Source organism: Salmo salar, chromosome 15, assembly GCF_965601325.2.
Source record: "Salmo salar chromosome 15, fSalSal1, whole genome shotgun sequence".
NCBI classification, from domain to species: domain Eukaryota; kingdom Metazoa; phylum Chordata; class Actinopteri; order Salmoniformes; family Salmonidae; genus Salmo; species Salmo salar.
In genome coordinates, this window is record NC_138305.1 from 23,474,127 (window position 1) to 23,487,869 (window position 13,743).

Genomic DNA, 13,743 nt, shown 5'->3' on the forward strand with positions numbered 1-13,743 from the left:
AATAAAACAACCAATCAAACCAATGTGATAGAAAAGGTAGGTAAATAAAACAACCAATCAAACCAATGTGATCGAAAAGGTAGGTAAATAAAACAACCAATCAAACCAATGTGATCGAAAAGGTAGGTAAATAAAACAACCAATCAAACCAATGTGATAGAAACGGTAGGTAAATAAAACAACCAATCAAACCAATGTGATAGAAACGGTAGGTAAATAAAACAACCAATCAAACCAATGTGATAGAAAAGGTAGGTAAATAAAACAACCAATCAAACCAATGTGATAGAAAAGGTAGGTAAATAAAACAACCAATCAAACCAATGTGATAGAAAAGGTAGGTAAATAAAACAACCAATCAAACCAATGTGATAGAAACGGTAGGTAAATAAAACAACCAATCAAACCAATGTGATAGAAACGGTAGGTAAATTAAGGTTGGTACCAACAAACATGTAAAACGTAAGTACTTACTCTAGTAACTCAAAGTTGGACTTCTTCTCCAAACCTTTAGCGTTCATGTCTTTATAAAACCTCCTGAAAACCAAGCAGATAAACACTGTTTTATTTATCTGACTCAGTGATGTTCCCCTGCTTTTATTATTATAATTTTTTTTTAAAGATCCTATTTAAATGTTCTGTATGGTGGAGGAAAAGCTTGTAAGCATTTCACTGTACGGTTTACACCCATTGTATTCTGTCATGTGACAAATAAATATTAATTTTGAATCGATTTAGAACAACGTGACCTACGACAACTAGGCTCTGTGGACAAACCCACTGTGACGTTGATGACGTCTACACACTGACAAGAGGATACATAAGGAAAACCCGACCTCACCTAATCTCCAGACAGCCCAGCTGCAGGGCCATCCCATCACTGACTTTACTGGCATGGTACTGCATGTAGTCACTACGCACCTAACACAGAACCAAGATGGCATAGAGAGAGACCACATTTACTGTTAACGGGTTAGGGTTAGTTACGCTGCATTCCGTCTTTGACTTTACTGGCATGGTACTGCATGTAATCACCATGCACCTAACACAGGCAATTGTTATCTACATGTAGTCACTACACACCTAACATAAGCAATATGGACAGAACACATTAACTGTTATCTGTATGAAGTCACTAAGCCTGGTCTCATAGTCTAGACGTAACATAGTACATGTAAATCCGGGACACTCAAATGAGTATGGTATGTTATGTTTGTTGTTAATACATAAAGACAGATGGTTACTTAATAAGGCTAAAACCAAAGTAGGGTGGTTGGTTGGGGTGGATGGGTAGGCGTATAACATGAACGTCTATCAACTCAAAGGTCCCATCGGGGACAACTTTAGATAATTAGCAACTTTTCAACTACTTACTAATTTTAGCTACTTTGCAACCACTTAGCATGTCAGCTAACCCTTCCCCTAATTATAACCTTAACCTTTTAATCTAACTCCTAACCTTAAACCCTAACCTAGCTAATGTTAGCCAGCTAGCTAACATTAGCCACCTAGCTAGAATTTGTAACACTTACATTTAGCAAATTCTTAACATATAATACGAATTGTAAGTTGTAACATATCATATGAAATGGGTGATGGACAGCCACAAATTAATACACACCATACGAAACGTAACATGTAATATTAGACGCAGTGTCTCGGATTTACTTACAGAATGATAAGAAATGCTCTGAGACCAGGTTGCGTAACAATGCATCTACAGTATTACCACAAGTCCAAGACAACAGACAACAGTGAATTATCGCTGACGATTTAGTTCTGGAAATTAGTCATGTGTTCTCTACATAGTCAGAGTATTAATGTGTTCTCTACATAGTCAGAGTATTAATGTGTTCTCTACATAGAGTATTAATGTGTTCTCTACATAGTCTGAGTATTAATGTGTTCTCTACATAGTCTGAGTATTAATGTGTTCTCTACATAGTCAGAGTATTAATGTGTTCTCTACATAGTCAGAGTATTGTGTTCTCTACATAGTCAGAGTATTAATGCATTCTCTACATAGAGTATTAATGTGTTCTCTACATAGAGTATTAATGTGTTCTCTACATAGTCAGCGTATTAATGTGTTATCAACATAGAGTATTAATGTGTTCTCTACATAGCATATTAATGTGTTCTCTACATAGCGTATTAATGTGTTCTCTACATAGCGTATTAATGTGTTCTCTACATAGCGTATTAATGTGTTCTCTACATAGCGTATTAATGTGTTCTCTACATAGCGTATTAATGTGTTCTCTACATAGCGTATTAATGTGTTCTCTACATAGCGTATTAATGTGTTCTCTACATAGCGTATTAACGTGTTCTCTACATAGTCAGAGTATTAATGCGTTCTCTACATAGAGTATTAATGTGTTCTCTACATAGAGTATTAATGTGTTCTCACCATACAGTATTAATGTGTTCTCTACATAGTCAGAGTAGTGCTTGCTGCCTACTGTACCTGTTGATAGAAATACAGCAGTGTGGTACTGTCTTCTTTAAACTTTTCCAGGAAGTTGACTGGAATGTAGCGGACTCTCAGGTCATACCTGTGGAGAGATGAAAATAACCATACGTTAGAGTAGCAGTCTTCAACTGTTGAACGTACCTCTGCTTTAGAGTAGGAGTCTTCAACTGATGAACGTACCCATGTTTTAGAGTAGGAGTCTTCAACTGATGAACGTACCTCTGCTTTAGACTAGGAGTCTTCAACTGATGAACGTACCCATGTTTTAGAGTAGGAGTCTTCAACTGATGAACGTACCCATGTTTTAGAGTAGCAATCTTCAACTGATGAACGTACCCATGTTTTAGAGTAGCAGTCTTCAACTGATGAGCATACCTCTGCTTTAGACTTGGAGTCTTCAACTGATGAACGTACCCATGTTTTAGAGTAGCAGTCTTCAACTGATGAACGTACCCATGTTTTAGAGTAGCAGTCTTCAACTGATGAACGTACCCATGTTTTAGAGTAGCAGTCTTCAACTGATGAACGTACCCATGTTTTAGAGTAGCAGTCTTCAACTGATGAACGTACCTCTGCTTTAGACTAGGAGTCTTCAACTGATGAACGTACCCATGTTTTAGAGTAGGAGTCTTCAACTGATGAACGTACCCATGTTTTAGAGTAGGAGTCTTCAACTGATGAACGTACCCATGTTTTAGAGTAGGAGTCTTCAACTGATGAACGTACCCATGTTTTAGAGTAGGAGTCTTCAACTGATGAACGTACCTGCCACGTCCTGACCAGTAAGGGGTCATTTTGTTATTGTAGTATGGTCAGGACGTGGCAGGGGTGTGTTTGATGTATGTGTCTTGGGTTTTTGGGTAATGTTATATGTTGTCTATTTCTATGTTTGAATGTCTATTTAGTCTATTTCTATGTTCAGGTTTTGGTTTGGCCTTCAATTGGAAGCAGCTGTTTTTCGTTGCTTCTAATTGGAGGCCATATTTAAGTAGGGTTTTTTTTGTCACTGTGTTTGTGGGTAGTTGTTCCATGTATAGCTGTGTAGCCTTACAGACTGTTTTTTCGTCGTTGTTTGTTATTTTTGTTAAGTGTTCACGTTTATCCAAATAAAAAAGGAAGATGAGCATGATACCCGCTGCGCCTTGGTCCACTTTTTACGACGCACCTGGCAGTACCCATGTTTTAGAGTAGGAGCCTTCAACTGATGAACGTACCCATGTTTTAGAGTAGGAGTATTCATCTGATGAACGTACCCATATTTGCCCATCCCAGGCAAACCCAAAGCACCACCGCAACACTTTATATTTTACAGTGACTCTTTAGTCTTGTGGCTCCATGAGGAAACTCCTTTAAACTTTAAAAAAGGCTGTCATACATTGCTTCACTTATGCCCTAAAATAAATGTGTTCATATGAGCAGGAATATTGTGTATATATATATTTGTTCATATGGGCAGAATATTGGCGGCAAACCGGCAACCCATGGTCCTCATCATACATTAGTAAAAATAAATAATTGCATGTCTTGTCATCAGGTGAATGATAATGGCAAGGATAAATAATCAACATCCTGTCTCCCCTTCTCCACCTCCTCTATCCGTGTCCCACTCCTACTCCGCCACCTCTGTCCCACTCCACCTCCTCCACCCCTGTCCCACTCCTCCATCCACCCTGTCCCACTCCTCCATCCACCCCTGTCCCACTCCTCCTCCATCCACCCTGTCCCACTCCCACTCCACCTCCTCCACCCCTGTCCCACACCTCCTCCATCCCTGTCCCACTCCTCCATCCCCCTGTCCCACTCCTCCATCCACCCCTGTCCCACTCCTCCTCCATCCACCCTGTCCCACTCCCACTCCACCTCCTCTACCCCTGTCCCACTCCTCCATCCACCTTGTCCCACTCCCACTCCATCTCCTCCACCCCTGTCCCATACCTCCTCCGCCCTGTCCCACTCCTCCTCCTCCCTGTCCCACCCTTCCTCCACCTCCTCCTCCCTGTCCCACCCCTCCTCCACCCATCTCTCCTCCTCCACCTCCTCTTCCCTGTCTCACCCCTTCTCCACCCATCTCTCCTCCCCCCCTCGTCCACCTCCTCCACCCTGTCCCACCCCTCCTCCACCCATCTCTCCTCCCCCCCTCGTCTACCCACTTCTCCCTGTCCCACCCCTCCTCCACCCATCTCTCCTCCCCCACTCGTCCACGTCCTCTATCCCTGTCCCACCCCTTCTCCACCCATCTCTCCTCCCCCCCTCCTCCACCTCCTCTTCCCTGTCTCACCCCTTCTCCACCCATCTCTCCTCCCCCCTCGTCTACCTCCTCCACCCCTGTCCCACCCCTCCTCCACCCATCTCTCCTCCCCCCCTCGTCCACCTCGTCCACCCCTGTCCCATCCCTCCACCCCTCCTCTCACCTCCACTCTGCCTCCACGTGATGACTCTCATAGCGTTGCTCCACCTCCCCCACGGTCAGGTCTGGATGGAGCCAGTGGAGCTCGTCTGACTTGAGGTGCTTCAGCAGCAGACCATAGCAGCCTTTATACTGGATGTTAGGGCCCAGCCTACCACTGGTCAGGATAGACTGCACTATAGCCTGGAGGAGAGAGACCAGTACGGAGACAGTCACAGTTAAAAGGATACCACTGGTCAGGATAGACTGCACTATAGCCTGGAGGAGAGAGACCAGTATGGAGACCAGGATACCACTGGTCAGTATGGGGACAAAGGATACCACTGGTCAGGATAGACTGGACTATAGACTATAACTAAGTGACTTCTGTGTCGAATTGACGATAAATAAATGATATGTCTTATTACAAACAACTGCAGTTCACATATCCATATCCAACTCCCAAGGGGTTGTACACATCATGAACAGTAGCACACTTCATTTCCTACAACAGATCTTCAATCAATCCATCCATCCTATCAATCAAAAAGTCAATCAATCAACTCATCAACCAATCAAATGTATTTACGTTTGTCAAATGTATTTATGTATATCAAATGTATTTATGTATATCAAATGTATTTATGTATATCAAATGTATTTATGTATATCAAATCTATATCAAATGTATTTATGTATATCAAATGTATTTATGTATATCAAATGTATTTATGTATATCAAATGTATTTATGAATATCAAATGTATTTATGTTAATCAAATGTATTTATGTATATCAAATTAATTTATGTATATCAAAGTATTTATGTATATCAAATGTATTTCTAAATCCCTTTTGACGTCAACAGCTGGTGAAAGCGTAGTTAATCACCCTGATCTTCCAGGAGCTGTCACATTTCACCAGTTTGAAGTTCTTCCCCAGGGTGTTGTTGGTGGAAAAACAGACTTTGAGGATCTTGGTGGGTCCTCCCTCCCCGCTGAAGGGGCTCTGTTGTGGGCCGTCGTTGTGGCCGGGGCTGGGTAGCCTCCAGGACAAAGTGGTAGTGTCTCCCTGCATCACCTCGTACATTCTCACGGTAGAGAGAATGATAACGTCATACTGATGTCATACCTGGGGAGAGGGCGAGAGAGGGAGAGAGAAAGAGGAGGGGGGAGAGAGAGAAAGAGGAGGGGGAGAGAGAGAAAGAGGAGGGGGGAGAGAGAGAGGGACAGGGGGGGGGGGGGGGGGTTATGCCAGCATCCCTAGTTTGAGACAGAGAGGGTGGTCAGTCAGAAAGATACCAGGTAACTTTCCCACTGGATCAATCCAGTCAAACCCCTTGCAGAACTTAAATTCAGCCGTGACATGATTTATATAGTAATAATGCTATGCGGTGTACTGTAGTATCAGATGTGGTTTTGACTCACTTTACAGTTGATTTACAGATGTGATCTACTGATATAGCCCAACATTCCTGTCTTTCACTTCATGTGAAGGCCTGTATAAATCACAAGGTAAACTCGAAGCGGCACGACGTGTCGGCCTACACACACCACGTTCACTATCTATTCTACTGTAGCAGACAAGATAATGCTATGTAAAACCATTTGTCTCAGTAGGAGAACACTCTGAAAAAATGGTTCCAGATAGAACCCTTTCAGGTGAGATATAAAAAAAAACGTTTTGATTACTAATCAAGTAGCAACCTTTCAGAGGTTCTATGTGGGACCAGAGGTTCTATGTGGAACCATATGTTCTATGTAGATGGGTTCTATGTGGAACCATATGTTCTATGTGGAACCATATGTTCTATGTGGAACCATATGTTCTATGTGGAACAAGATGTTCTATGTGGAGAGGTTCTATGTGGAACCAAAAAGGGTTCAATATGATCCGAAAAGAGGTTTCTCCTACAGGTGACATATGGTTGTATATGGCACTCTTCGTTTCGGAGCGTGTTCTGAATAAAAACCAACCAACTTCTGTTGATTTTCTTCAGAATTCATTTATAAATACAAAACGTAACAAACAACATCGAACAACATTTCAAACCCTGAAGTGTTGAACCTTTAAGCCGTACTTGACATAATACCAATGACAGTAACAACATGAACTTGTTTAACCACAAACTGTAAAGGATAAACACCAGAGAAATCCCCAACTCCAAACTATCAGACCTTTAACATGACACGAGGAGTGAGGACAAAAGGGGTCAGCCTGTTTTCTTAGCTCTCTCAATAATATGTCACGCAACAAGCATACTTCACCCCGCTTCATTTTATCTACAGTGTGTCCTAAGGAATGGGGGTGGGGGGAGGGGGCGGGGTCAACACAGTAGGGAATTGCGATATTATTTTTGACGATATTATATCGATTCTGTGACTTTCTATGGAGAAAACAAATGTTGTTCTGTAGTTAGCGCTAGTCGGCTGTACCTGCGCCAAAACTCTGCTATCTCTCCTTCTATAGCTTGGCCTGAATCTTATTTTTCAATGGTACCTCAACTCCCACAAACAGTACCTCTATATTCTAGATGTTCCTGCCACGAACAATATCTCTATATACTGTATGTTCCTGCCACAAACAGTATCTATATATTCTAAACTCAAGGCAAAAGAAACAGCTGCACATCTAAAAATTTAGGAATTTCCAAACTAACTGGCTGACTGACTGACAAACTGACTGGCTGGCTGACTGGCTGGCTGACTGACTGGCTGGCTGACTGGCTGGCTGGCTGGCTGACTGGCTGAATGGCTGGCTGACTAACTGGATGGGGAAAAAGGTGTGGGGTCTGAGCCTTGGTTAAACTGGAGTGTAAGTAAAAAGGAAAGTCAAACATATCCTAACAAAAGTACTCTCACGTACTAGTAAGTACAGCCCTACTTTTGACTTCTGTAACTTACAGTAGCAGTAAGTATAGGCCTACTTCTGTCACTTACAGTAGTAGTAAGTATAGCCCTACTTCTCACTTACAGAAGTAGTAAGTATAGCCCTACTTCTGTCACTTACAGTAGGAGTAAGTATAGCCCTACTTCTCACTTACAGAAGTAGTAAGTATAGCCCTACTTCTGTCACTTACAGTAGTGGTAAGTAAAACCCTAATTCTGTCACTTACAGTAGTAGTAAGTATAGCCCTACTTCCCTCACTTACAGTAGTGGTAAGTAAAGCCCTAATTCTGTCACTTACAGTAGTGGTAGGTATAGCCCTACTTCTCACTTACAGTAGTAGTTAGCATAGCCCTACTTCTCACTTACAGTAGTAGTAAGTATAGCCCTACTTCTCACTTACAGTAGTAGTAAGTATAGCCCTACTTCTCATTTACAGTATTAGTAAGTATAGCCCTACTTCTGTCACTTACAGTAGTAGTAAGTATAGCCCTACTTCTGTCATTTACAGTAGTAGTAGTAAGTCTAACCCTACTTCTGTCACTTACAGTAGTGGTAAGTAAAACCCTAATTCTGTCACTTACAGTAGTAGTAAGTATAGCCCTACTTCTGTCACTTACAGTAGTGGTAAGTAAAGCCCTAATTCTGTCACTTACAGTAGTAGTAGGTATAGCCCTACTTCTCACTTACAGTAGTAGTAAGTATAGCCCTACTTCTCACTTACAGTAGTAGTAAGTATAGCCCTACTTCTCACTTACAGTAGTAGTAAGTATAGCCCTACTTCTCACTTACAGTAGTAGTAAGTATAGCCCTACTTCTCACTTACAGTAGTAGTAAGTATAGCCCTACTTCTCACTTACAATAGTGGTAAGTATAGCCCTACTTATGTCACTTACAGTAGTAGTAAGTATAGCCCTTCTTCTGTCACTTAAAGTAGTAGTAAGTAACGCCCTACTTCTGTCAATTACAGTAGGAGTAAGTATAGCCCTACTTCTGTCACTTACAGTATTGGTAAGTATAGGCCTACTTTTCACTTACAGTATTGGTAAGTATAGCCCGACTTCTCACTTACAGTAGTGGTAAGTATAGCCCTACTTCTGACTTACAGTAGTAGTAAGTATAGCCCTACTTCTGTCACTTACAGTAGTAGTAGGTATAGCCCTACTTCTCTCACTTACAGTAGAGGTACGTATAGCCCGACTTCTCACTTACAGTAGTGGTAAGTATAGCCCTACTTCTGACTTACAGTAGTAGTAAGTATAGCCCTACTTCTGTCACTTACAGTAGTAGTAAGTATAGCCCTACTTCTCTCACTTACAGTAGAGGTACGTATAGCCCTACTTCTCACTTACAGTAGTAGTAAGTATAGCCCTACTTCTCTCACATAGTAGTAAGTAACGCCCTACTTCTGTCACTTACAGTAGTAGTAAGTATAGCCCTACTTCTCTCACTTACAGTAGAGGTACGTATAGCCCTACTTCCGTCACTTACAGTAGTAGTAAGTAACTCCCTACTTCTGTCACTTACAGTAGTAGTAAGTATAGCCCTACTTCTCTCACTTACAGTAGAGGTACGTATAGCCCTACTTCTCACTTACAGTAGTAGTAAGTATAGCCCTACTTCTGTCACTTACAGTAGTAGTAAGTAACGCCCTACTTCTGTCACTTACAGTAGAGGTACGTATAGCCCTACTTCTGTCACTTACAGTAGTAGTAAGTAAAGCCCTACTTCTGTCACTTACAGAAGTAGTAAGTATAGCCCTACTTCTCTCACTTACAGTAGAGGTATGTATAGCCCTACTTCTCTCACTTACAGTAGTAGTAAGTATAGCCCTACTTCTGTCACTTACAGTAGTAGTAAGTATAGCCCTACTTCTGTCACTTACAGTAGCAGTAAGTAACGCTCTACTTCTCTCACTTACAGTAGAGGTACGTATAGCCCTACTTCTGTCACTTACAGTAGTAGTAAGTATAGCCCTACTTCTGTCACTTACAGTAGTAGTAAGTATAGCCCTACTTCTCACTTACAGTAGTAGTAAGTATAGCCCTACTTCTCTCACTTAGAGTAGTAGTAACTATAGCCCTACTTCTCACTTACAGTAGTAGTAAGTCTAGCCCTACTTCTGTCACTTACAGTAGTAGTAAGTCTAGCCATACTTCTCACTTACAGTAGTAGTAAGTAACGGCCTACTTCTGTCACTTACAGTAGTGGTAAGTATAGCCCTACTTCTCACTTACAGTAGTAGTAAGTATAGCCCTACTTCTCTCACTTACAGTAGTAGTAAGTAACGCCCTACTTCTGTCACTTACAGTAGTAGTAAGTATAGCCCTACTTCTCACTTACAGTAGTAGTAAGTATAGCCCTACTTCTCACTTACAGTAGTGGTAAGTATAGCCCTACTTCTCACTTACAGTAGTAGAAAGTATAGCCCTACTTCTCTCACTTACAGTAGTAGTAAGTATAGCCCTACTTCTCTCACTTACAGTAGTAGTAAGTAACGCCCTACTTCTGTCACTTACAGTAGTAGTAAGTATGGCCCTACTTCTGTCACTTACAGTAGTAGTAAGTATAGCCCTACTTCTCACTTACAGTAGTAGTAAGTATAGCCCTACTTCTGTCACTTACAGTAGTAGTAAGTTTAGCCCTAGTTCTGTCACTTACAGTAGTAGTAAGTATAGCCCTACTTCTCTCACTTACAGTAGTAGTAAGTAACGCCCTACTTCTCACTTACAGTAGTAGTAAGTAACGCCCTACTTCTGTCACTTACAGTAGTGGTAAGTATAGCCCTACTTCTCACTTACAATAGTAGTAAGTATAACCCTACGCCTCTCACTTACAGTAGTGGTAAGTATAGCCCTACTTCTGACTTACAGTAGTAGTAAGTATAGCCCTACTTCTCTCACTTACAGTAGAGGTACGTATAGCCCTACTTCTCACTTACAGTAGTAGTAAGTATAGCACTACTTCTCTCATATAGTAGTAAGTAACGCCCTACTTCTGTCACTTACAGTAGTAGTAAGTATAGCCCTACTTCTCTCACTTACAGTAGAGGTACGTATAGCCCTACTTCCGTCACTTACAGTAGTAGTAAGTAACTCCCTACTTCTGTCACTTACAGTAGTAGTAAGTATAGCCCTACTTCTCTCACTTACAGTAGAGGTACGTATAGCCCTACTTCTCACTTACAGTAGTAGTAAGTATAGCCCTACTTCTGTCACTTACAGTAGTAGTAAGTAACGCCCTACTTCTGTCACTTACAGTAGAGGTACGTATAGCCCTACTTCTGTCACTTACAGTAGTAGTAAGTAAAGCCCTACTTCTGTCACTTACAGAAGTAGTAAGTATAGCCCTACTTCTCTCACTTACAGTAGAGGTATGTATAGCCCTACTTCTCTCACTTACAGTAGTAGTAAGTATAGCCCTACTTCTGTCACTTACAGTAGTAGTAAGTATAGCCCTACTTCTGTCACTTACAGTAGCAGTAAGTAACGCTCTACTTCTCTCACTTACAGTAGAGGTACGTATAGCCCTACTTCTGTCACTTACAGTAGTAGTAAGTATAGCCCTACTTCTGTCACTTACAGTAGTAGTAAGTATAGCCCTACTTCTCTCACTTACAGTAGTAGTAAGTATAGCCCTACTTCTCTCACTTAGAGTAGTAGTAACTATAGCCCTACTTCTCACTTACAGTAGTAGTAAGTCTAGCCCTACTTCTGTCACTTACAGTAGTAGTAAGTCTAGCCATACTTCTCACTTACAGTAGTAGTAAGTAACGGCCTACTTCTGTCACTTACAGTAGTGGTAAGTATAGCCCTACTTCTCACTTACAGTAGTAGTAAGTATAGCCCTACTTCTCTCACTTACAGTAGTAGTAAGTAACGCCCTACTTCTGTCACTTACAGTAGTAGTAAGTATAGCCCTACTTCTCACTTACAGTAGTAGTAAGTATAGCCCTACTTCTCACTTACAGTAGTGGTAAGTATAGCCCTACTTCTCACTTACAGTAGTAGAAAGTATAGCCCTACTTCTCTCACTTACAGTAGTAGTAAGTATAGCCCTACTTCTCTCACTTACAGTAGTAGTAAGTAACGCCCTACTTCTGTCACTTACAGTAGTAGTAAGTATGGCCCTACTTCTGTCACTTACAGTAGTAGTAAGTATAGCCCTACTTCTCACTTACAGTAGTAGTAAGTATAGCCCTACTTCTGTCACTTACAGTAGTAGTAAGTTTAGCCCTAGTTCTGTCACTTACAGTAGTAGTAAGTATAGCCCTACTTCTCTCACTTACAGTAGTAGTAAGTAACGCCCTACTTCTCACTTACAGTAGTAGTAAGTAACGCCCTACTTCTGTCACTTACAGTAGTGGTAAGTATAGCCCTACTTCTCACTTACAATAGTAGTAAGTATAACCCTACACCTCTCACTTACAGTAGTGGTAAGTATAGCCCTACTTCTGACTTACAGTAGTAGTAAGTATAGCCCTACTTCTCTCACTTACAGTAGAGGTACGTATAGCCCTACTTCTCACTTACAGTAGTAGTAAGTATAGCACTACTTCTCTCATATAGTAGTAAGTAACGCCCTACTTCTGTCACTTACAGTAGTAGTAAGTATAGCCCTACTTCTCTCACTTACAGTAGAGGTACGTATAGCCCTACTTCCGTCACTTACAGTAGTAGTAAGTAACGCCCTACTTCTGTCACTTACAGTAGTAGTAAGTATAGTCCTACTTCTCTCACTTACAGTAGAGGTACGTATAGCCCTACTTCTCACTTACAGTAGTAGTAAGTATAGCCCTACTTCTGTCACTTACAGTAGTAGTAAGTAACGCCCTACTTCTGTCACTTACAGTAGAGGTACGTATAGCCCTACTTCTGTCACTTACAGTAGTAGTAAGTATAGCCCTACTTCTGTCACTTACAGAAGTAGTAAGTATAGCCCTACTTCTCTCACTTACAGTAGAGGTATGTATAGCCCTACTTCTCTCACTTACAGTAGTAGTAAGTATAGCCCTACTTCTGTCACTTACAGTAGTAGTAAGTCTAGCCATACTTCTCACTTACAGTAGTAGTAAGTAACGGCCTACTTCTGTCACTTACAGTAGTGGTAAGTATAGCCCTACTTCTCACTTACAGTAGTAGTAAGTATAGCCCTACTTCTCTCACTTACAGTAGTAGTAAGTAACGCCCTACTTCTGTCACTTACAGTAGTAGTAAGTATAGCCCTACTTCTGTCACTTACAGAAGTGGTAAGTATAGCCCTACTTCTCTCACTTACAGTAGAGGTACGTATAGCCCTACTTCTCTCACTTACAGTAGTAGTAAGTATAGCCCTACTTCTGTCACTTACAGTAGTAGTAAGTATAGCCCTACTTCTGTCACTTACAGTAGCAGTAAGTAACGCTCTACTTCTCTCACTTACAGTAGTAGTAAGTATAGCCCTACTTCTCTCACTTAGAGTAGTAGTAACTATAGCCCTACTTCTCACTTACAGTAGTAGTAAGTCTAGCCCTACTTCTGTCACTTACAGTAGTAGTAAGTCTAGCCATACTTCTCACTTACAGTAGTAGTAAGTAACGGCCTACTTCTGTCACTTACAGTAGTGGTAAGTATAGCCCTACTTCTCACTTACAGTAGTAGTAAGTATAGCCCTACTTCTCTCACTTACAGTAGTAGTAAGTAACGCCCTACTTCTGTCACTTACAGTAGTAGTAAGTATAGCCCTACTTCTCACTTACAGTAGTAGTAAGTATAGCCCTACTTCTCACTTACAGCAGTGGTAAGTATAGCCCTACTTCTCACTTACAGTAGTAGAAAGTATAGCCCTACTTCTCTCACTTACAGTAGTAGTAAGTATAGCCCTACTTCTCTCACTTACAGTAGTAGTAAGTAACGCCCTACTTCTGTCACTTACAGTAGTAGTAAGTATGGCCCTACTTCTGTCACTTACAGTAGTAGTAAGTATAGCCCTACTTCTCACTTACAGTAGTAGTAAG

The 13,743-nt window shown here is 41.3% G+C and overlaps 1 protein-coding gene across 3 annotated transcripts in view; it reads right to left on the reverse strand.

The window, feature by feature from the left end:
• LOC106571025 (protein-tyrosine kinase 2-beta) overlaps positions 1-13,743 on the reverse strand; it is a 68,669-nt gene that overhangs the window by 35,606 nt on the left and 19,320 nt on the right. For all 3 annotated transcript variants that reach the window (XM_014143653.3, XM_045695528.2, XM_045695529.2), the window contains exons 2-6: positions 5,754-5,993; positions 4,888-5,066; positions 2,471-2,558; positions 842-921; positions 475-537 (exon numbers count right to left, since the gene is read on the reverse strand). In XM_014143653.3, coding sequence (XP_013999128.2) covers positions 475-537; positions 842-921; positions 2,471-2,558; positions 4,888-5,066; positions 5,754-5,951 — 608 coding nt within the window. In that variant the 5' untranslated portion in view covers positions 5,952-5,993. The remainder of the gene's footprint in view (positions 1-474; positions 538-841; positions 922-2,470; positions 2,559-4,887; positions 5,067-5,753; positions 5,994-13,743) is intronic.